General features: G+C 41.3%; 2 protein-coding genes across 4 annotated transcripts in view; one reads left to right on the plus strand and one right to left on the minus strand.

The window, feature by feature from the left end:
* Positions 1–2,141: 2,141 nt before the first annotated feature.
* Positions 2,142–8,426, minus strand: ATG12 (autophagy related 12). Its single transcript, XM_077344344.1, has 4 exons — positions 8,083–8,426; positions 5,986–6,122; positions 5,247–5,309; positions 2,142–2,618 (listed from the first exon to the last, which is right to left on the minus strand). The coding sequence occupies exons 1-4, from the start codon at positions 8,237–8,239 to the stop codon at positions 2,559–2,561; spliced, it is 417 nt and encodes a 138-aa protein (XP_077200459.1). The 5' UTR covers positions 8,240–8,426; the 3' UTR covers positions 2,142–2,558.
* Positions 8,374–23,835, plus strand: part of AP3S1 (adaptor related protein complex 3 subunit sigma 1) — a 28,222-nt gene continuing 12,760 nt past the window's right edge. For 2 of the 3 annotated variants that reach the window (XM_077344341.1, XM_077344342.1), the window contains exons 1-5: positions 8,374–8,572; positions 11,184–11,275; positions 12,581–12,692; positions 19,545–19,616; positions 21,636–21,743. In XM_077344341.1, the coding sequence (XP_077200456.1) occupies positions 8,504–8,572; positions 11,184–11,275; positions 12,581–12,692; positions 19,545–19,616; positions 21,636–21,743 (453 nt within the window). In that variant the 5' untranslated portion in view covers positions 8,374–8,503. The remainder of the gene's footprint in view (positions 8,573–11,183; positions 11,276–12,580; positions 12,693–19,544; positions 19,617–21,635; positions 21,744–23,835) is intronic. The other variant, XM_077344343.1, reaches the window with a different exon arrangement.

The following is a 23,835-nucleotide window of genomic DNA, read 5'->3' on the forward strand; positions in this document are numbered from 1 at the left end:
GTCCATGTTCCAAAAAAGTTATATCAACTGACATTAAGTATAAGAGTCTAGGAAGGAAATATTTTGGAAATCAGAAATATCAAAACATTAATGAGAGCAAATAAAAGGAGGTTCTACTTGAAAGCCAACATTCAATTGTTGATCAGAGGCAAAAGCTGAATTCCAACCAGCAAAGTCTGCTCTGAATTGTTATTTCAATTACCAAGGAAGATGAGCAAAGCTAAAGTGTGATCTCTCCCTTCCTCCAAGGTCATTGTGGGTGTTCATAGTTATTCATTTACCATAATGATCTGAAGAGGAAGGAGTAGATCCCTGTTGAAAAGGATACAAGATGAAAGCCTAAAGGTCAAGAAGACTATACAAAGGAATTAAGTTCTGTACATGATGTGGGATCAGTGTATGCTTCAATGTACCAAGCAATGGCAAAAGTAAATACCCCCAGGGACAGAAAATTGATGCCAGGTAATAGGATGAATGCAGAGTGTAAACTAAAAAAACACATTTCTACTATTACTTTATATAGTGGTTGAGGATGGTTTTTAATATTGGGAGACAGGAGAGGAAATAAACCAAAAGCTACAAGTCTGTACTTGAAAGGAGGTGCAAGGTAGTCGTTTTGATTATGCATCGCTCTAAAATGCATTTTCCATAGTAAGTCAAATGCCCTTAACTCTAACTGTACAACCTTAGTTATTCTTCCCTGGAAGCAAGTCCCACTGAATAGGCCTGAGTATGATTCGAAGTAGACTTTCTTAAGATCGCTTGCCGTCATGCTGTCTGTGACGAATTATACTCATTGGATAAAGCCAAAGTGTAACTCCATAAACCAAACAGTTACTGCAGAAATGCCTTAAACCACCCTGAGCCGCAAGGGAGGGCAGTATATATAAATATAAGATGTAAAAAACATAATTAAAGCAAACATGTGCTTACCCAGAACATTTTTACTTTATAAAAACAGCAAGTCTTTATACTATTTATTAGAACAGCAGATTCCTATAATTATGAAATGCCCATATCATTATAGCATATTTTTAATGGGAATGTTGAGTTCTGTTCCCTCTAATATACTTGCATAGCAAAAGTTGGTGCAGTAGGATAGTTTCCTTTCCCTTATCCCTTAGAGTAGCGATCCCCAACCTGTGGGCCGCAGACCACATGTGGTCCGTTGACTAACTGGAGGTGGGCCACGAAGGACGCCTTCTCCCCCCCCCTTTACTTCATCCACGATCCGGCAGGCGCACATGGGACTATCTCGTTGCAGAGAAACAAGCTCAGAGTTCCCATTGATTTGTCATTGTCATGAGTTAAAATTTCCATGAAAATAAAATGTTCCTTATGTTCATTGTTGTGGCGTGTCTGTATCTTATTTTGAAGGGATGTTTAAACATTACCATAGTGACCAGAGTCAGAGCGCATTAGGGCAGTGGTTGAGAGTAGAGGAGTAAACCCACTGGGCCTCAGTAAAATTGTCAAGCGTTGAGTTGTCCCCGGTGATAAAAAGGTTGGGGACCACTGCCTTAGATGTTGTGCAGCAAAATAGTTTAACCTGCTGTTTATGGGACATAAGGACTGAAATAAAACTGGCAACTGTCTGTGTAATTTTAGGATCCCCATCACTCATGGATAATCTAGGCCAATCAATTAAGAGACTAATAATGTAACGCAATCTAAAAACCTTATAAAAGGGACATTGCAACTGCATATGTGTTAAAGAATCAGTCAAGCCAGATGAGCCTTACTTTTCATAACCATAGAAGAGTTAGCATTTAATCTCCCCCATCCCTTATGAAAATGCATGGAGTTATCAAAAATAAGCATAGATTTCAGACTATCAAATGTTTCATTATGACACAAGCGAACATACAGCAATAATATTGAACGTACTATATTAGAAACAAGCACAGGTGGCCCAGAATGTAAAAATCTTTAAATGGCTGTCACAGGCCTTTTTTTCTTTGAGGAACAGAACACTCTCACCCCCAAAATACCATAACACAAACTGCATTCAGACAAAGTTTGCAATGTGAGGGAGAGGGAGGGTTGCTAACTGAAATACAATTCCAAAGCCCTATAAGTGCAAAAACCAGAAATTGGAACCTAGTTACTGTGCTTCAAACAAGGAATCAAGGACAAAAGCAAACAGAAAATTTAACTCTTTTATCTTAAGTACAGAAACTCCAGAAAGCATTCTTTTAGAAGAAGAGGGTAGAAACTACCCTACAACCTGGTGAATGATGATCAGTTAATTCTTAAATCAGAACAGCAGTATCCCTTTAAAAAAAGGAAACCTCAGAGTTTTGGAGCAAGAAAAGGTAACGCAAATGTTCAGGGGCACAGGCACAATTATTTCCACAAAACTACTAAAATGATCAGGCTGGGAAACCTATGTAGTTCTTCTAATTGCCTGATTTGACCTGTTGAGAAAGCTTGAGGGAGTATCAAGTGAATTCCATGGGCAACTGTGCTGACATGTCTTCAGTTCGTCCACAGGGAGTATCTCTGAAGATCAGAGCCCATTCACACTCAGACAGACCTAAAAAATGGCAGGTCTTAATTCATCCCCAGGCTTGAGATTTACAATAATGCAGTACCAGCTTGCCATCGCTTCCAAAGCACTGTTAAGGAAGCAGGAACAAAAATCAGATTTAAAAGTTAAGCAAACAGCAAAGTAAACAATTTAATGTTCATGTTAATTTAATTCTGAGAGCAGCAAGGTTTTATTGCTCTGTTGTGTGGTGATAACATCCCATTCTGGAAATGTATAACAGGGCCCAATATATGAAGACTTACTGTTCTGCTGAGGAATAACAAAGAGTCCAATGGCATCTTTAGACCAGTATAATCTTTGGTGAGTCAAGGCTCACTTCAAGAGATGCACTGGCACATACAACCATTAAGCTGGGACTTCATATGCCCCAGCAATTGGAGAGAAACAGAAAAAGGCCAGTTTTAAAGAGATCCAGTAAACAGAATAATCCATTAACTTAGAATGGGTGAAATTTATGCCAACTGCTGTTAGATAAGCAATGAAGATATGACATAAAACATAGAAAGAAATAAGAAGTTTCAGTAGGAAGTTAACAGGGAGTATGCAAGATACTAGGAGACTTTCTGCATGCAAGAAATGTAGCTGGAGAGCCCCCAGAGGTAGGTGGCATATTCTGGCCCCTCCACATGACATCACCTACCTCCAGAGGCTGGCCAGTAGCCAGCTCGCAATTTCCACCATTTTAAATCATTATTTCGGGAATCCCAAAAAGTGGATTCGCCACCCTAAAATGTATGATCTCCCAGTGTACAGCCAGCCTGCAACCAGCAAAAAAAGAGGTATAGAGGATGAAGCATGCTATAGGCTGCTCAGCTTTGTCCCACCCTCACTCCTGCCCTCCCCCTCCATTTCCTGTCCAGGAAGCAGGGTGAGAGGAGAGCTCCTTCTCCGTGGGTCGGTGTGATGGTGTGTGTGTGTGTGTGTGTGTGAGAACCACCCCCGATTAATCTGCCCGTAATGCTTGGGGTGGGGGCGGAAGGTGGCTGGGAGCTCACCGAGAGCCTTTTGGTTAGGAGGTCCTCTGCAGAATCTGGGAGAGCGAGCAAGCGAGAGGCCAGTATGCAGTATGTGTCAAAGTGACCATTGCTCAATGAAGTCACTTAGTTATTCAAAACATGTTCAACCATCACTCAACCGTTTGCACCAAGAGGGGGGGGGGTAGGGTAGGGATGGGGGTATCTGCTTCTTCTTCCTGGCCACAATCCTTTCGGGAGAGTTGCCTGCTTGCTTTCTGCCCCTGACTTTCTTTTTTGAGGAAGGGGAAAAACGGAGACCCCACAGGACAGCTTGGCAGTTTATCCCTCCCAGTCCTCCATGGACCCACTTAGGGAGGGCGAAGAGTCCTGGATACTGGGTGGTGTGCAGGCTATGCCGAGCGTGACAGGTGCTGGGGAGGGTGAGAAAGAGTCCTGGATGCTGGGCGCAATGCAGGCTGTGCCTGGCATGAGAGGTACTGGAGAGGAGGAGGGAGGGGGTCCGCGATGACTGTTGAATGGCATGCAACATCTGAGCAGCAGGGGGGGGGGGCAGAGAGGAGAAAAAGGGAAAGATGCACTTCGTTAAAAACAACTATTGAGAGACTTAATGCTGTTTTAAATGACGGGGGGTGGGGATCTGCCTCTCTTCCTGTGCCCTCTGCGTTTTCTGTCTTGGACTTTAAATAACGTAACAATGTGTTTTTATAGGACTGAATACGCATTGCTACATGTAAGTTTCAAGTTTTAAAAAAGGGCTAGACCAACAAACCATTGATTGATTGGTCCTATTGATTGACAGGCTGAGGAGTGGTGAGTGAAACAGCACGTTGCTCTCTCATTTGCTGTTTGCACAACATGCGGGAAGGGGAAGACGTGACAGGAAGGCTTTGAAGTGTGGAGGGGAGGAAGAGCGTGATTTAATATCACATAATTGCAGGTAGGAAGTGTCTCATCATTTTGGCCACTGTGCAGAAATCCCCTAGATTCCTATACTGTAGTAAACCAGGAACATATTTTACTGACCTTTTCTTATGAAACACTGCCACCTATGGAGAAGTTGTTATACTAGAATCATAGAATAATAGAGTTGGAAGGAACCTCATGGGTCATCTAGTCCAACCCCTGCATTACGCAGGACACTCACATCCCTATCGCTCATCTACTGTAACCTGCCACTCCTTTGCCTTCACAGAATCAGCCTCCCCGTCAGATGGCTATCTAGCCTCTGTTTAAAAATTTCCAAAGATGGAGAACCCACCACCTCCCGAGGAAGCCTGTTCCACTGAAAAAACGCTCTAACTGTCAGGAACTTCTTCCGGATGTTTAGATGGAATTTCTTTTGAATTAATTTCATCCCATTCGTTCTGGTCTGTCCCTCTGGGGCACGAGAGAACAATTCTACTCCATCCTCCACATGGCACCCTTTAAAATACTTGAAGATGGTTATCAGATCCCCTTCTCAGTCGTCTCCTCTAGGCTAAACAGACCAAGCTCCCCCAACCTTTCTTCATATGTCTTGGTCTCCAAACCCCTCACCATCTTTGTTGCCCTCCTCTGCACATGTTCCAGTTTCTTAACTTCCCTCTTCAACTGGGGTGCCAGTCAAAACTATTTTACTATTAAAATAGTTAAATCATTCTAGACCAGAAGGAAGCTACTGAACTAGTACAAGTTTTCTGTTACCAACAAAATAAAGCCATTTCAAAGTTGAGGGTCACCTCATAGAGTGTTCCAACTTCCTGGTCTGGTGAAGGTGCAAAGGACTGATTCACATAAATAAACTGCATGGCAAAAAAGAAAAGATACACTGTATCAAGGTAAGCATACCTAGGGGCTTAGCTGAAATCTACATCCAGTGACAAAAAGAGGCAACAGTTAAAACATTTAAAACAATTTTAAACTATAATTATTAATCTACTTCAGAAATAACCCAAAACACCCATAGTCACATGCACAGAAGTAATTCCAAGAAATAGTGGGAACTATAGCACCATATTTACACAAAAGGAACACTGTTTCCCACCCAGGCATGCTGTCAAGACAAAAGTAGGAATCATCTTATAGTCATATACAAGTTACAACGCTGAGAGGATCCGGGGGGAGGAAGGGAGAGGGAGAGGGAGAGGGAGAGAGGGAGAGAGAGAGAGAGAGAAAGAAAGAGAGAAAGAAAGAAAGAGAGAAAGAAAGAAAGAAAGAAAGAAAGAAAGAAAGAAAGAAAGAAAGAAAGAAAGAAAGAAAGAAAGAAAGAAAGAAAGAAAGAAAGAAAGAAAGAAAGAAAGAAAGAGAAAAATGTCTTCATGCCCGGTTTTTGGACGTCCCAGCAGTACCTAGCTCATGGCAACAGCTACAGAAAGAATGCTGGGCTAAATGGAACTCTGGTCCGAACAAATAGGACTGTTTTAAATTTGTTAAAGTTACCCTCAATTTCCCATTCAGGAATGAAAAACTATCACATACCAGCTGTTCTGAGGCCATTAGTTTGAGAAACTTTTTGATAAAGTCAATTAGCCCCTGGATTGTACGAGTTCTCTCTACGGTCCATTTCTTGGTCTTCATTATAGGAGTATCTCCAACAGCCTTAAGCAAAACATCAACTAGAACATAAAGAATATTTTAAGTGAAAAACCTGGAAATACACAACAAGGAAGCAAGAAACATGAGCTGAAGTATTCTGAAAATTGTTTATTTGTTGTGCTTCATTTTAGGAATGAACACATAACATGTTTTTGTGGTCTGGCTCATGGATGAACCACAAACCTATATAAACTGGGAGGCTGGTTCACAAACCAAACCAGTTTGTGTGGATTTATGACCCCTGCTTTCTGCTCCCTGAAGAAAGCAGGGATTTAAATGGTTCTCAACCAGCAATGCAACAAAGCCACTTAGCTTTTTGGTTTAAAAAGCTTGAAGTTGTGCAAAGCAAGCTGCAGCTTTTCCCTTCAAAGGACTAATCTTAAACACATAGGACAAGTAAAGTGCTTCTGGTCCAACACGGAGTTATGTCTAACATACAATTAAATTGCTGTTAGCAGAGATGTACTCCAAAAGAACAGCAGGGCACTTTCTATACAGGGAGAAGTTTGCATGGTTTCTCCCACTGTGGTGCAGTTGCTGATAAAGCACAGCAGCAACAGGGCTTACACATGGCTGGTTTCTTGCAGTTTTCCCTGCCCCAGTTCTCCAGCAGTAACCTCACTCCTTCCTCTGAACAATCAGGACTTCGGCAATTTTTAAAGGAAAAACTGGCATTAGGCAAGGGAAGGAAATGGCTGCTGCAGGGGTAAGGGTTGGAAAACAGTCAACATTGACCCACCAACATAGCAACATTTTCCCTGCCCCAGTTCTCCAGCAGTAACCTCACTCCTTCCTCTGAACAATCAGGACTTCGGCAATTTTTAAAGGAAAAACTGGCATTAGGCAAGGGAAGGAAATGGCTGCTGCAGGGGTAAGGGTTGGAAAACAGTCAACATTGACCCACCAACATAGCAGCCATCCAAGTTTTACTGTGATCTTTCCTAAAACATCAGAGCAAGCTGAATTTAGGAAAGATCAGAGAAAAAACAGGGAAACACCAAGAGGTGCATGAGTGCACCACTGCCACTGAGCCCAAAATAAAAAAAATACATTTCATCTATGGCTGCTGGGCCCCTGATCAGCTGGCCCGCAGGGGATGCCTTAGTTCTGGTATTTGGGCAGAAACTCTTTAAGAGGAGTCAATCATGCAGTTGCCCAAATACCAGTGTCCCATGTAACTGGCTACATGATGTTGTTACTTCTAGTGCACATTAGAAGTGGCATTGCTAGCCTCAGCCTCCCCCCACCCTAAATGCCCTCTACCCTACCTGTGATTGCTAGGAGGGCCCTGACAACCCTAATTTGATCTCACTTATTGAAGCCTGGATACCACATGAGGCTGCTTTGTAGGACTCAGACTTCTGGTCAATCCAATACTGTTAACATTTATACCAAAGTCTCAGGCAGCAGCCATAGCCTCAAGGGTAGAGCACCTGCTTTGCATGCAGACACCACAGCAGCATTTCTAGTTAAAGAGATACAAAAAGTGAAATGGTCTGAACTCAGGAACAGGCAGTTTCAGATGTTTCCATGCATACCCTGGCTGCATAGCGTCTGAACCTGGCACCTTCTTCATGCAAGGTGTATACCCAACCGCTGAGTGACGAAATGATGGCCGCTAAAGACTTCTATGGTTAATTCAACTGGCAAGCTGACAGCAATTGGTGAGATTGCCCAGGGACTTGAAAGGCTCACTGACTTTGGAATCCTGCCGGCTTTATGCCATTAAAGGTCAACTGTATTTGAATTATGTCAGCTCTTCCCCATCTAGGCGCCTGATGCAAGTAACTCGTCGCAGTTATTCTCTGGCCTGCGCTTACTGTGTGCAAATGGGCCATGGAAGCTTTTTATGGCAGGGAGGGAAACAGCCTCCCATTAAGCCTCCGTTAAGCGGGCAGGGCATTTTCCTGCGGGCCAGTGAGCCTTCCTATCGTCCACCCCCGCCAAATACGGCTCCCTTTTCGGCCACCGCCATTTTACTTTTCTTTTTCGCGTCTCCAGCGGGTTCCTCGGAGACCGGGGAAACAGCTAAGGCGGGAACCGGCTCCAGCACCGCGGCCGCAGCCGCTCCACCCTCCGGGATCTCGACCCCCACCGGCGGCGAGACGGGAGCCTGTTCCTCGGCTCCTTCCAACATGATGCGCGAAGAACGGAAGCGGCAGGCCCACCCCAGGGCCCGGCTTTATAGACTCGGGCCACGTGATCAGGGCGCGTAACGAGGGAGATGTCCCTCGCGCGCCGCCGTCTGACGAGTCCGCATAAGTCAGGTGACAGAAGGGTCGTCTCTGTGCGGTGTGGTGCTCCGTTGCCGGTTGTGCCTTCCGTCCCGGCTTAGAAGGGGGAGGCGTTTTCCGTGTCGCCGGCCTCAGCGGGGAGCTCCGCCCCCCACCCCTCTTCAGCCATGATCAAGGCCATCCTCATCTTCAACAACCACGGGAAGCCGCGCCTCTCCAAGTTCTACCAGCGCTACGTAAGGAGGGCCGGGGTGGGGTGGGGCATGCTCGGAGCGCGGCCGCCAATGGCAGCCCCTCGCCGGCCAGCCCCGCTTGTCCTCAGGCGCGAGGGGCAGAGCCTCCCTCCCTGCCGACCCTGCAGTGCCTCCTGGAGCGGTGCTCTTGGCGCTCCTCGTTGCGTGCCCGACCCCGCTGAGAGGCTTCTGCCCTCCCGTCTCTCCCTCCGGCCACTAGGAAGCTGGCAAGAAAGAGCTGTGCCACTGCAGAGGGTGCATGCCGCTTTTGAATGCTCTTCCTTCCTTCGTAACTAAAACTAATTCAGTTTGGTTGTGCTTCCTTTTAAAACGTGGGTGAGCTTTAAAAAATGCGTTTCTCCACTTACAGTCTAAAGTGATTAAGTCCATGTCCATTGTCGGATTTCCCTTGTCTCTTTTTGTGGCTAATTTAGACTGGGTGTTAGTATAATAGTGATGAAAGGGTATACTGTGCATGCCTGACTGAAAAGAGAGAGGTCGATTTCAGTGGCATCTTTAAGATCAACAAAGTTTAGTTCTGGGTATAAGCTTTCATGTGCATGCACACTACTTCAGATGCAGATTTGATTTCCCATCTTGGCAAATAAGATGAGAAACAGGAGAACTTGGCTGGATGCTGATAAGTTCTCATGTTTCTGTGTAGTAGAGGTTTTCTTCCTGTGGGTGACATGAATTATTTAACTAGCTGTTATTATAAGGGCTGGTGTTGATTTGTAATTTGTTCTGAAGTTTGTGTGTTGGTTGCTACTCCTATGGGATTACTTATTGCAGTTGGGAAGAGAAGTCCATAGTGCTATTTTCTCTAGCTGTTTTTATATTAGAAATATCCTGTCCATTTTGTATTTTCAAGTAGATAGCTGTGAGTAACCTTCATACAGCTAGATCTGATTAATGTCTGTATCTGTTTTACTATATATGCGTGTGTGACCATTCACTGTTCTGTCAAAACATGTCTTGGTAAAAACATATCTTGGTTTTTGGTTTGAATGAATGAATTACATTATCTTGGTCTGCAGAAATATAAAATCTTGGTTTCAGAATTTCTATGACAGTGTAGTGCTGTGCAGTAAAGATGTGCAGCTGTGTGCTGAAATTGATTTAACTGAGCTTCAGTGGGCTTACCCCTGCATAAGCTAGACTTGTAAAACAGCTAATTCAGTTTTCTCATTAATGTTTGGGTTTAGGTCAGTGGTTAGAATCATAGAGTTGGAAGGGGCCATACAGGCCATCTAGTCCAACCCCCTGCTCAACGCAGGATCAGCCCTAAGCATCCTAAAGCATCCAAGAAAAGTGTGTATCCAACCTTTGCTTGAAGACTGCCAGTGAGGGGGAGCTTACCACCTCCTTAGGCAGCCTATTCCACTGCTGAACTACTCTGACTGTGATAAATGTTTTCCTGATATCTAGCCTATATCGTTGTACTTGTAGTTTAAACCCATTACTGCACGTTCTTTCCTCTGCAGCCAACGGAAACAGCATCCTGCCCTCCTCCAAGTGACAACCTTTCAAATACTTAGAGGGCTATCATGTCCCCTCTCATACAACATTTATCTTAGTTAACGTATACAATTGTATTATTTGTTATATTTTTAGAGCTTAAAAGTATATCTTCATTCTCTGTAAAGAAAAGAAATGCCACTATAGCAGTATTTGCGAGAGTTGTAAACTGCTGCACACAAGGCACTATAGCACATGTGTTTTTAACATTTGTCATCTGAGAGGCAGGAAAAAAAAGTTGAAGGTAAAATGTTTAGCAAACAAAAGAAAGTGTGTTTAGATGGAAATTCTTATAGTTACAGTATGTCGGGCTACTAGCATGATTGGATATTAAGCTAAACTTTTAAATACTTAAAACACTGACCTTTTAAATGTGTTATCAATGTATTGTACCAGATGTTGTGAAATACTTACATTTAAGCAAAGAATAATCTTGAAAATGTTGTATATATCTGCAGTGTAAGCATTGTCACCCCCCACCCCCCAGTAAATTAGAAGAAAACAACTTGATTCCTGAATTTCTCTTCAATCCCCCCTCCTACTCTTCCCCCCCCCCCGAAATCTCTGTGGCTGCTCACATCTGAGGCTGCATTGGCAAGCTTATCATGCAGGAACCGGACTTCTTGTTGGGCTTGTGGGCCTTGCTTCTTTCTTCTTTCACACGTGGCTAAAAGCTAATTCCATTTACCTTTGACATACAGGTTAATCTGAATTAACATTAACTTATCAATTCATGCATCATAAATAATCTAATTTAGATGCTGCTTTTAACTCAGAATGGAACATACAGGTTTGAGGAATCTTTGTTAATAACTAATTTTCAGTATTTCATAATCACGATTTCAGCGGTGTTGCCAAGAGGATTGCTTTACTTCCTTTTCCCAGTATGTTGCAAACTTCCCTCTATGTGTTCATGTTTTATTTTAAACAATGGCATACTTTTTTTGGTGTATACTCTAGTTTCTTAAGCTGAAAATGTTCCCTTTTAACCTGTCCTACAACAGTATGGCTGACCCTGAAGAGACACTCCTGAACTTCAGGAAGAGAATGTGCTTTGCTGCCTTGCCATCTTTATTTTTTTCTCTCTTTTCTCTAGAGTGAAGATACACAGCAACAAATTATCAGAGAAACATTTCATTTAGTGTCAAAACGTGATGAAAATGTCTGTAATTTCCTAGAAGGAGGCTTGTAAGTATAGTATAAATCAATTCAAAACATTTTGCCAGTCTGAAGATAAGTGCTTCAGTGAATAATGGTGCACTTCAGAGGTTTGCCATGTCAACAAATACATCCTTAAAGTTTTGCACCAATAATGAATGAGAAAATGTGGCATTTTTTGCCAGGATATCATTTGCAGGTAGCTAGAATTGTTCCTGTCATCAATTCATTGTCATTCTTTGTTTGGGGAATATCTGACTGGTTAGCAGAGTCAAAATGGTCTATACAGTAAGGTCCTTATCATATTACAAAATGCAAGATGTAACAAACACAATGTACAATGTTTATTACACATAACACACAATATAACAAACAAGTGGGGAATTCACAAGGACTTGCAGGAGGAACCTCATGTTCCCCTTTCCCACCATTTTCTCGTTATCTTCCTTGAAAGGCTCCATAGCATCTGCCTTTTCCTGCTTCTTTGCCACCCCAAAGCCAACCTACTTCTGTCTGCCACCCCCTCAATAGTTTTCCCTCCTCCTTTCTCCCTGGCAGCCTCTACCAGGGAAAACTGTGGCAAGAAAACTAAGGGGGGCAGTTGCATATTGCTGGCTGCTGGGTTGAGTTGTACACTGGGGAATGTGCAAGGATTTGTAGAAAGCCCATATACCATTTCCTCTTTTCCTCCCTCATAGCATTCACCCTATCCTCATCTTTCCTTGTTTCCATCTCTCCTTCCCACATACCAACCATATTACCTTATATCTGCCCTTTAGCTATGTTTATTATTTATTTATACCCTGCTCTTCTCCACAATGGAGAGTTAAGACCCAAAACGATTTACAATATTTTCTTCTCCATTTCATCCTCACAACAGAGACTGAGAATGTGCAGCTAGCCCTAGGTCACCCAGTGGGTGAGTCTTGCTTCCCAGTCTGGAGGCTCAGGAGGGCTGCCAGAGCCCAAACAGTGATGATGTTCAGATTATCATTCACTTAGCAATCAAACAATACCTCTGCAGCTGCCTGAGCTAATTAGATACCATGCATTTTATGTAGTTCATTTGAATATCTAACCTCGGTGTAATTGAGAATCATTTAGTAGTGGGGACAGGCTTCTGTGCAACTTCTATAGTTGTGGTGCTCAGGGTGACTCAGCTGATATAATTGAAATTGTTTTAATTTTAATGTGCTGCTCTTGACTCTATTGTGCTTAACTACTTTGTTCCAGAATTATACTCTGTTTTGTTTCTTGTTGTTTAAGAATGTGCTGATGTGTGGCTTGAAATGTGGCTGTTGCATGTTATTTGACACTTAACTTGTTCTATTTTAGATTAATAGGTGGATCGGACAACAAACTGATTTATCGACATTATGCGACATTGTACTTTGTCTTCTGTGTTGATTCCTCAGAAAGTGAGCTGGGCATTTTAGATCTAATACAAGTAAGTCATTTAAGGAGTATTTGTTTGTTTTACTTTTTAAAGTACTTTTTAAACGTTCTTCATGAACATTATTTTACTTCATAAAAATGTATGCTTTCAAGACCCTGAATCAAGAGTTTCTTTTGCTAAGAACTGTTTTAAAGGTCTAATGTCTAGGCTTATCTTTCAAGGTCCTGTGTATTTTTTTGGTTTTACGGTTTGAAACTTCTCAGAACTTAACACAGTATTTTCCCAACACATATTAATAGTTATAATTTTAAATATTTAAATATTAAATAAATGTTTAAATATTGTTCTGGCTGACATGTTATGTTATGATTGTTATATTTGTTGCAGTGTCCTATATAATTACCTCATGATCTTATATGTAAATCGCCCAGAGCCTTATGGAGGGCAGTAAAATAATCTAAATTAAGAAAATAATATTGAAATATATGTATTTATAATATTATAATATTGACAAGAGGAACTTGTGGGAAGGGGGCATCCCATTGTGTTTTCTTCCTCTTTGTCTCTTTGTCATACTTCCGTCATTGGGCAGCTCCCGTGGATGCAGTCTTCTTCCCCTCACACTGCTCTCTAGCATTGCTGCCTTGGTGTCCAGGGAAGCAGTGACAATTCCCATGCCCTCTCCAGCATTAAGAATTAATTATATTGAGGATTATATGCTGAATGGTATGAGAAAGAAAATATAATATCTGCCACACAGAAGTCATCTGCTTCCAGTGTTGGTAACTCGGAAGCAGACTGAGAGCTGTGCTTGTGTGTGGTAGTCTCTCTTGTAGATCTTCTACATTAAACTAATTTTTCCACTGAGAGTTTTGGAGAGCCACTTATTGGACAGAATTCTGTTATTGCCTGGACAGTGTGTGTAATTAAAATACTTGCCCCAGCAGCTCTGCTATTCAGCTGGGCATCTGCTCTTCTGCTGCTAACCCTGCTGAGCTAGGGAGGGGGAAGCTGGGACTCTTTGAAAACTCTGCACTTGTAGCAGTGCCCTAGTGTGAAGTGTGTATGAAGAGAGCCTGGCCTCCTCACCGGCTCCTGTGGCTCTTCCAGCTCTGCTTTAGTGTGGGGGAGAGAGGGCCAGCCCTGTGCAGGTGAGTGAGGTCTTAGCTTTCCTGTGGCTCTTGCTGTCCTGCCCAAGTGCAGGGAGGGAGAAAGAGCTAGTCCCCTTTGCTGGCCCCGTGCATGTGAGCAAGGCCTTGGCCCTCCCACAGCCCTTGCCACCTTGCCCCTGATTGGTTCCACACAAGCAAGTGAGGCCTTGGCTCTCCCAAGGCCCTTGATACCCTGCCCATGTGCGGGGTGTGCGTTTTAAAGATGCTAAAATTATTTTGGTGCTGGGGTGAATCTCATTCTGTCCCAGTTGCAAGAAAAACAGCACCTTCCTGGCTAAAAGGGTTATGGTCTTGAACAACCTAATATAAAATATGAGTTGATTAGAATAGTCTTGATTATCTAGTATGCTCAATTTCATTTTGGTTGGCTATCCGAAATTTACCAGGACTGGAACTCTTGACAGCAGGACATCATTTGTGAGGCAGACCTGGTTGGAGCCATGCTCTAGGAAACCTCAAAGATGACCACAGCTTGCTGACGTACGTCTGAGCTCATACTGGAAATGCTTCTGTGCTGTTGGAGCAATGGCTGTTTCCTCTTCATTTCCCCTGTTTTCCTACTGAGTGACAGTGGAGGTTGGGGGCTGCTGGTGGGAAGCCTTTCTGATAACAGTAGAAAGGTTGATGATTGACCTGGCAGTGACAGGGAGAGGAAGGGCAGACTAAAAATAGATAACTCCTGTTTGTCAGGAAAATGACTGCTCTCTGTTTGGCACTAGCAAAATCAAAACTTTTCCACCTGTATTGTAGTCATGGAGGTTTTGCTGTGATCTTTCCCAAAACTTAAGAGCAAAGCAGATCCAGAAAAAGATAAAAGCTGAGAGAAGCCCTATAATATGTACAAATGCATCATGATGCTGTTTAGAATTAGGACAAAACCCCATTTTCCAACACCATCGAATCCTGGGCAAATAGAAGAATGAGCTGCCAAGTGCAACCCCATATATGGGGCAAGCCAGGCAAGAGCCCTTGATACCCTGAGGTGCTAAGCATTAGCCATGTCATCTATGCTCCCTCTTCCCACTCCTCTCCTCTATAAAGATTTTTTTTGGGGGGGGGATTTAGTGGGGTTGAAGACTGCCACGATTTTTTAGGAGTCTGTTTTTACTGTATGTATATGTGTGTCCGCATTTGTTTTACTGGGATTTTACTGGGTTTTTACATGGACAGATTGTGACCCGCCATGAGCCGGTTTGGGAGTGGCAGGTAATAAGTATAAATAAATAAATAAATAAAGTCTTCCTGTGCATAGCATTTCCAGCCTTCCTTGGTGTTTTTTCACCCAAGTGCTGATTGTGGTCAACCTACTTCACTTTCAAGCTCTGCTCAGCCCCAGGCTAAGCTGGGCTATTCACGTATAATACAATCCCCACTTACACTTTACATATATAATATTAGAATCATGGAGTTGGAAGGGGCCTCTAGCATCATCTAGTCCTGCACAGTGCAGGAAACTCCACAACTACCTGCCCATCCACAGTGACCCCAATATCTTGTCCAGATGATTCCCCCCCCCCCCCAAATAACCTGAATCTGTGGCCTGTCTGGCCGAAGGAAATTTGCCCCCCAAATTTATGTAATTATGAAAATATACCACTAGGGGGAGCAAGAAATCAACTAATATTTAAGTCATACCTGTTTAGGAATGATAAGTGAACTCACCATAGAATCAGAGTTGGAAGGGGCTGTACTGGCCATCTGGTCCCCGCTTCTACTCAAGGCAGGATCAGGCTAAAGCATACATCTCCTTTAACAACCTTAGAACATCCCACATCAGTTCAAGGAACATAGATTAGTCTACCTTCAAAGAACTCGGTGGGCTACTTAAATACTTATCAGTTTGCCATGACTTGCCATTGTTTGAGTAAGTCTTAAGGCTTGTGCCCTACCTGTTCCCTTGTGATCTGTGGCATATTTTTCTCATTTTGCAGCAAACCATAGTTAATGATATACCCAAATTTCCAATCTAGAATTGGGAGGCCCAGTTTGATCACCCTTTCCAATTTTTGTTTGGAGGGCCAGAGCAAACCATAGACTTGCAAATTCATATATAACAGATGACTGTGTGCTGTCATTCTTTGATATTTCTTGTGAACTAGCCCTCTTTTTAGTCACTTTTTAGCTATTTTAACATGGCATTCTGGTATTGATGTAGATGATAAAATCTTTTGTAGTTGCTTAAATATAAGTGCTCTAAAAATATCTTGTCAGGTAGGTAAAGGTTCTTTATTGTCCATACAGAATTGTAGAATATTTATACGTGAACAGTTTATATGCTTTTGTCCATCCAGAATGTTTTTTTACAGTTTCCATGAAACTAAATAAAGCAGCAACAAAATACTCCTCAGAGTTCTTTATATCCTTTGTAATCAAGTTGGACCAACAATCAGGAGCTGTTGTTGCAGGGGGAAGGGCAGCCAAAAATACAATTTTACATATTTTCATAATACCTGTTCCCCTGAGACTCTAGACAGATAACTAAATATGAAAAGTAATTCAGAAAGCTAAGACCACCAGTAAACTATACTGTAGGATTAGGATAACAGAATCAGAAAACAATATTAACAAAAAGGCAAAACAAAACTTGTCAAAAACCTCATCTGGATTAAAAAAAATAGATGATTTTGTAGAGAAAAAGTAATGCAATACAATAAACAATAGGTGATTCTGCAGCTAATCATGTCCTTTGGAGGTGATAAACATAATGTTGAATGGAGCTCAGTTACTGATCAGTAGTCTTGACCTGGATTACACAGGCTAGCTGGATCTCTTCAAATCTCAGAAGCTAAGCAGGGTCTGCCCTATTTGGATGCGAGATCACCAATAATGTTTAGATTGTAGAGGCAGGCAGTGGGAAACCACCTCTGATGTCTTTTGCTTTGAAAATCCCCTGAGTGCTGCCACAACTTGGCTGCTTGTGTTTTATGTGCGCACATGGATATAATACTCCTCAGTAACTCAGTTGGTGTTCACACTAATAGTAAGTAGGCTGCGGCTTTCTGTACCACTGGGAGTGTCTATGTTTTTGTTGAGAGCAGACATATGGACAGCAGATTACAGCAGTCTAGTCTTCAGGTATTATAACATGGATCCAGTTGCCAGATCAGCTGAGTCAAGGCCATCTTCTATGGTAAACAAACCGTAATGAATTTCTAAAAGTACCATTAACTTGCTTCTCAAGTAATAATGCTGGTTCTTAAGTGTGTCAGCCAGTGTCATCTGATCCCATCAAAAGTGAGAAGCACAATGTCATAAGGGTCTTGCTGGGTCAGACTAGTAGTCAATCTAGTCCAGCATCTTTTCTCACACAATTACTTGAAGGGTCAGCTACAGGGCACAGAGATCTTCCATAATATTGTACTGGTGTTCAGCAGTTTTACTCATGATAGCTAGTAGCCACTGATAGACCAGTTCTCCATGAATCTTTCTGATTTAGCATCTAATGTAGCATCAAGTTCCTCATTTTAACCACTCGTTGAGCAGTATTTCCTTTTATCCATTCTGAATCTACTCTCCAAGAACTTTATCAGATGCTTCCAAGTTCTAGTATTTTCAGAGAGGGAGAAGGTTCTCTCTGCCCACTCTCTCCCTACCAGTACATATTTTATAAACTTCTGTTAAAGTGAAAAAATGTCACTCTTCAGTCTTTTCTCATAGGAAAGGTGCTCTAATCCTGTAATCATCTTGGCTGCCCTCTTCTGTACTTGTCCAGATTTGTAATTTCCTTTTTGGGATTGTGATCAGAACTGCACAGTATTCCAAACAAGGCTACACCACAATCTGCATAGGGCATTACAACATTGGCTGTTTTATTTTCAGCCACCTTCCTAATAATCCCTGGCAGAGAGTTTGTCATTTTCACTGCTGTGGCATATTGAAATGAGCTATCCATTGAGCTATCTAGTGTGACCCCAAGAATTTTTTTCCCACTCAGTGTCAGCAAGTTCAGATCCCAGTAGCCTATATTTAAAGTTGGGATTTTTTTTTGTCCCAGTGTGCATTACTTTACACTTGGCAACACTGAACTTAATTTGCCACATTGTTTCCTACTCACCCAATTTGTCAAGATCCTGCTTGAGCCCTTCACAGTTGGCTTTAGCATTACCATCCTGAATAATATACACCTGAACCTGCACCTGTCTTCTCCCTAAAAAGCACTTTCCTGGAAGCAACTTTTTCAAACATCTGTAATGTGGACCCCCAAGTCCAAACGCATGTAACTTGTCTGGCATGTAGGGAGGCATCCCAGGGAGTCCTCCTGTGAGATGGATGCCTCCAGCTTGCACAAGGGTCTGTTCTGTACACTCCAGAACTCATGCCTGGCATTTCCCTGAAAAGCACTTTTTTGTGTGTTTGTAACTCGGACCCACCAAATTTGGTGGGCAGATAGATGAGAATCAATTGGAGATGTCCCCACATCCTGTACTTTCCACATTGATTTGGTCTGGCACAGCAACTTGGTTCAGGTTCAAGACCTGAACTGGGTTTTCCCAGTTTATGCTCATCTCTATCCATGACTGCTAAGTATACTCAGGAGTCTTTGGTAAGTACCTTGTCAAAACTTTTTAAAAGTTCAGGTATGTAAAGTCTGTCAGGTAATTGTCTACATGCTTGTTCACTTTCTCAAAGAGCTCCAAAGGTTGGTGGGGGAGGACTTCCCCTTATAGGAGCCCTGCTGATTATTCCTCTACAGGCTCTGTTCCTCTATATGTGTGTAATCTGTCTGTAATTTCAGTTCCTACTAATTTGCCTGGGACAGAATTAGGCTAACTGGCCTGTAGTATCCTCGTTACTCCTTGGAACCCCATTATAGAAATCAGTGCAGCATTTTCTACTCTGTAATCTTCTGATTTTTGTGATGTCTTCCCACACAATATTTCCTCTGCCTTGTTTACGATTCAATTTCAGCATATTCATCTTTAACCACTTTTTGGGTTCACTTCTGGGAGCCTTTTGCAACCCTGGGAGAGGATTATTTGATTCACACAATGGGTGCAAGGTTTGGAATTGGATATAAAATTGCTTTTCTGTTTGAAATGTGAACTTCAACTAACATTTCTTCAAGTTAAATAGACATTTTCTTAAATCTTTGGGAAGTATAAACTATGGCAAATTTCTAGTTTCACTTAATTCACATGATCCTTTCTAGAATATTATATATGTTTTATGCTTAAAAAACTGCTTATAGTATTTTTGTTACGAGTTAAAGAGTAGCACAGGGCTTCTTCTCCCTTTGCAAAGGAATTTTATGTATCTGCAGTAGTGCATGCTTGCGGCAATAGGTTACTGCCCCTATTAGGAATATGAGAGGGCTGTTTTTGCCCTGTTTCCACAAGATGATATTATCAGTTGACAAAATAGTACATCAGTCTTCATTGACACTGTTTGTTGGGTTAAGCATTTCTGTATGTTTTTGTATATAAACAAAGCATCAAAAATACATGGATATATCTTCAGAATAAAAATATTTCAGCAGTTTAAATACTTTAAAAGTGTGAGTCTTATTCAAAGTGTACTAATATGCTGCCAAGGAGGCAGAATTCAAAGCCATTATATAGGTAAAGTCTGACGTTCAGTAATACACCTGGGATCTGTCAAGAAATTAATCACACATGTTGTGCAGACATAGTGCCAGAATTCTTGTACAGTCTTTGCCACCTTTACTTTGCCCTTAATGGAATGGTTGAGTTGCTATTAAACTATGACCTGTTGCCTTTTATTTCTACCACAGGTATTTGTAGAGACCCTAGACAAGTGTTTTGAGAACGTCTGTGAACTGGATTTAATTTTCCACGTAGATAAGGTACTGTGGTGAGCTGAGCTGCAATAACATCCTAACAACAACTATACTGCTGACAAAAAACATTTGTCCTTATATCTGTTCAAGTAGCATACAGTTCTACCCTCATTCAGTTGTCACTACTTCTTATCTACATCCCCCCCCCCACCCAGCAGAGTAAAACTCACTGCTTCAAAGTATTTAATTCCACACCTATACTTACTGATTAAAGGATCTGGTGGGTTCTAAAAGAGCTTTCTGGTTACTGTATTATGTCACCTGTTCCAAATTTGTAGGTTAATTTTATTTATTTTATTTATTTATTTATCATACTTATATACCGCCCTCTCCGGAGGCTCAGGGCGGTTTACATAACAAGGAACAATACATAAAACGGTCTATAAAAACACGTGAATAACCTTATAATAATAACTAATAGTTGTAACCAGATAACAGTGTAACAGTACAATATAACAATACAACAATGTAATAGTACAAACAGGTCCAGGGCTTATTGGTGGAATGGGCAATTTGGAATTTTCATGTCTGGTAGATGCATAAAAGTGTTACTTAAACTGTTGTTCTTGGGCTAGGGAGGTCTTTATTTGAAAGTTTAAGTTTGTGGTTTTAAAAAATGAAAATGCAGAAAGGTATCCTTTCTGAAAATTCAGTTTTTGAAATAGTGATAGGGTTCCCCCCTCTTTCCTCCATGTTTGGGCTAGGTCAGTTAAGGCTAAAAAATCAATTCTAATTATGCAGTAGAGACCATAAGAAATTTATAGACAAGTAATGTGGAAAAATTACTGAAAACCAGGCAGTGACTCACTCTCACAGACTTTGAAAAACAACAGCTTAAACTTTAAAAAAATCAATATAAGGAGTTGTGTAAAGAACAAAAAAAAGTCATCTATTGTCTTTGCTTCTTCCACATTAAGTTTCCAAGTTTATGGGAGATAGGCAGTTGGTTAAAATATACTAGGAAATAATTTAATTTTTCGTAGTGTTCTAACTGAACATCTTCCTTTACATAGACACTATTTTTTCTCATGTTTTAACACCTGTGATAGTTCCTGGGGGAAAACAGTACATTTTTCCAAGAATGTTTTGCACTGGAACGGTGAATTGGTCTGTTTTTGAAAACCATCAAGTATTTCCCCAGATTGTCCTAAGGGAAGTCTTCTTCCTTATTAACAGTTACTAATACATTTGCACATCTGGTTTGGAGGAGGAGGAGGATAAAGAAGCAGGAAAGACCTTTGCCCTTTTGTAAGTTTTAAGATAATGGTTTGGAATGTGAATGCCTGCTGTGAAACTAAAGGGGATCTGAGAAATCTGGTAACAAATGTGTGAGGTTTCTGTGTACATAAGCTCTTTTGTGCCTTCTAGATCCTGTCCACTTCCCCCTACAATCCCCCACAGTTGTGCCTGTGTACCTTCCTTGATTTCTATTGACCAATTTCTTGCCAATGAGTGAAATATATAAAACTATTGCTTGTGATATCAAGTCCATTTACCCTAATTTGTCAAACTTCTGAATATTAAAACCTACTCTGAAATCATTGCTTAGCTATTGCATTTGAAATGTCATGGAAGTTGCTTACATTGCACAATAACCCTCAGAACTGATATACTACTTGGCACTATATTCAGTATGCAGTATTTAAACTCTTCCGAATGCCTGTCAAGGCTTATTGAATAGAATGATTTCAAATATTTTACTATGCAGCTGGAAATACACCGCTTTACTGTAATATTTATGAAACTTTTTCAGACAATGTTGATTTTTTAAAACTCATTCTTAATAGGCATGCAAGATTCAGATGCCTGTAAGTCTGTTGTATCAACTATATTTCAGGCTAAAATTATTATGAATAATCAATATGAAACCTATAAAATGTAAATACCTGATTTTACTAATTACATTGGAAAATTAAATAATTTTAGGTGACTTAGCACCTAAAGGTGACTTAGCACATTGTGTAAAATTAGCAGCCAGTATCAAAATACTTGTGATCTATGTCCATTTGGCTTTGATCCTTTTAGGTCCATAATATCCTGGCTGAAATGGTGATGGGTGGGATGGTTTTAGAGACCAACATGAATGAAATTGTCACACAGATTGATGCCCAAAATAAATTGGAAAAATCGGAGGTAAGAAATAAAAGTACTGAAATTGATTTGAGCATGATCATACTATTTGCATGATGTGAAACCGTCACTTATCTTTTAGCATCCCCTATATTTAGCTACTTGTATTGTTACAAATGAACATTCAGTATGTGGCATGTTAAAGCCTTTGTTGATTGCATAAATAGCTAAATAATTCCCTTTTCCTTCTATCAAAGCCACATCTGCCATCGGCATCTGTATACAAAATCATTTCTGAGCTTCTTTCAGTCAAGGCTTCTGACTCTTATAGCCTTTCTTCTCTTTTAGCTCATTTATAACTTTCTATAGCATCCCATTGAAGGGTGTGTGCTGTCAAAAGAAATTATATGTGATAATAGTATTATTAACAAGTCAGAAAATTTGAGCATGAAATGTAATGAAATACCTCAGCCTACATTCTGAAAAGTTAATTGGGTGAATTAAGAATCTATTCAAATTGTGTCCTAGATCTCTGCGACTTTCTCTTCTTGACCATATAGGTCAGAATATCAGGAGTTAGATTAAATGTCTTTTAAAATATTGAGCATGTGGAAATTTATATTTCCCTTTTTCTCACAAATTAGAATGTGAAATGAATATCAGAGGTCCTGCAAATTCACAAAATCTAGGGCTGCAAGGCTGCAGTAAGAGGTTTCTTTAGCAGGGAGATGCATGAAATTAGCTTATTGTTCTCCTTGTCTGTCCTGCTTTTCCTCCTTCCCCTTCATTCATGCACAGAGAATCCTGACTGAGAAACTAGAGTTACTCATGAGGTGCAGTTGTCCTGACCTGATCTCTTCAGATCTCAGAAGCTAAACGTAGTCAGCCCAGGATTGCTATGCAGAGGCAGGCGGTGGCAAACCACCTTTGAAGATCTGTTGTCTTGAAAAACCTACTGGGTTGCCATAAGCCTGTGTAAGAAAATAAACTCCAGCTAATCCATTCAGCTGCTTTTGTATGTCCTGGGTCATGGGCATTAAGTTTCAAACTAGGATGCTCAACATAAGACAGAAGGGGAAGGATCAAAGCCTGAGCACAACAGGTTGGTTTTGTGCCTGTCCCGGCTTAACAGTGTCTTAAAACTCACCTCTGAATGCAGCTAAATCTTTGAGTACATGCAAACAACAACACTGAGTGATAACTTTCTAAGCAAATTGTCTGGGCCCTTCACAGTATTGAGGCCATTTTTCAATTAAATGGGATGTTCTTCCCTTTAGTAATACTAACGGTGCATTCTAATGAAAGAGCAGTATAGCATTGAATGATGAGAAGCCCAGAAAATATTCAGTGCATGGCAGTATAGTGAAGGAACATTTAGTGAAGATATGCAGAAGAGATTTTATGAGTCAGCTAAGCTTGGAATCAGATTCAAAGTGTGTGTGTTTTAAGTAGTTGAGCAGTTTTAGGAGACCTTGCTTTTAAAAGTTATGCTTTAAAAACACCTCTACGGTTTGTCTTTAAACTGTTAAGTTAGGCTGTCAAATAATCCACTAGATAAAGATCACTTTAGTGAAGCTGGTAAAGCTGGCTTCTTGCCTTCATTACTTCTCCTCAGATTTAAATAATTTCGGAGTGCACAACAGAAAAATTGTCAGATGAATGTTGAAGGAGGAAATGAGTTTTAGCTGCATTTAGTTGCATTGTTTTAGAAAGCTAAAGAAAACAAAGAAGGCAAAGTGACCTTTGAATAGGGTAATTGGTCCTTTTTAATAAGCTTGTGCACTAAGGGCCTGATCTGACCGATTTGGCTTTGGCGCCCATTAAAGTCAATGGCGACATTGACAATAATTTTGGCTTTTCTGCCTTGCCTGAGGAGTGGGGGGTTTAGGTTACAGCCCCCAAACCTTCTGAGTAACTCTGGGAGGCTCTTCTCTGACTCCCCTCCAAATTCCAAAATGATTGGCCGAAGGGGTCCAATTCTAGGGGCTCCCGAAGAAGGTACCCAATGGAGAGTCCGTCAGATAGGTTATACTGGAGCGGATGAGGGCACCCTCTTTGGGGGGCCCTAGAAGTGGACCTCTTGGACAAATCATTTTGGAATTTCAAAAGGAGTCAGAGAAGAGCCTCCTGGAGCTTCCCTGAATGTTTGGAGGCT

This window comes from Paroedura picta, chromosome 7, assembly GCF_049243985.1.
Source record: "Paroedura picta isolate Pp20150507F chromosome 7, Ppicta_v3.0, whole genome shotgun sequence".
Lineage (NCBI taxonomy): Eukaryota > Metazoa > Chordata > Lepidosauria > Squamata > Gekkonidae > Paroedura > Paroedura picta.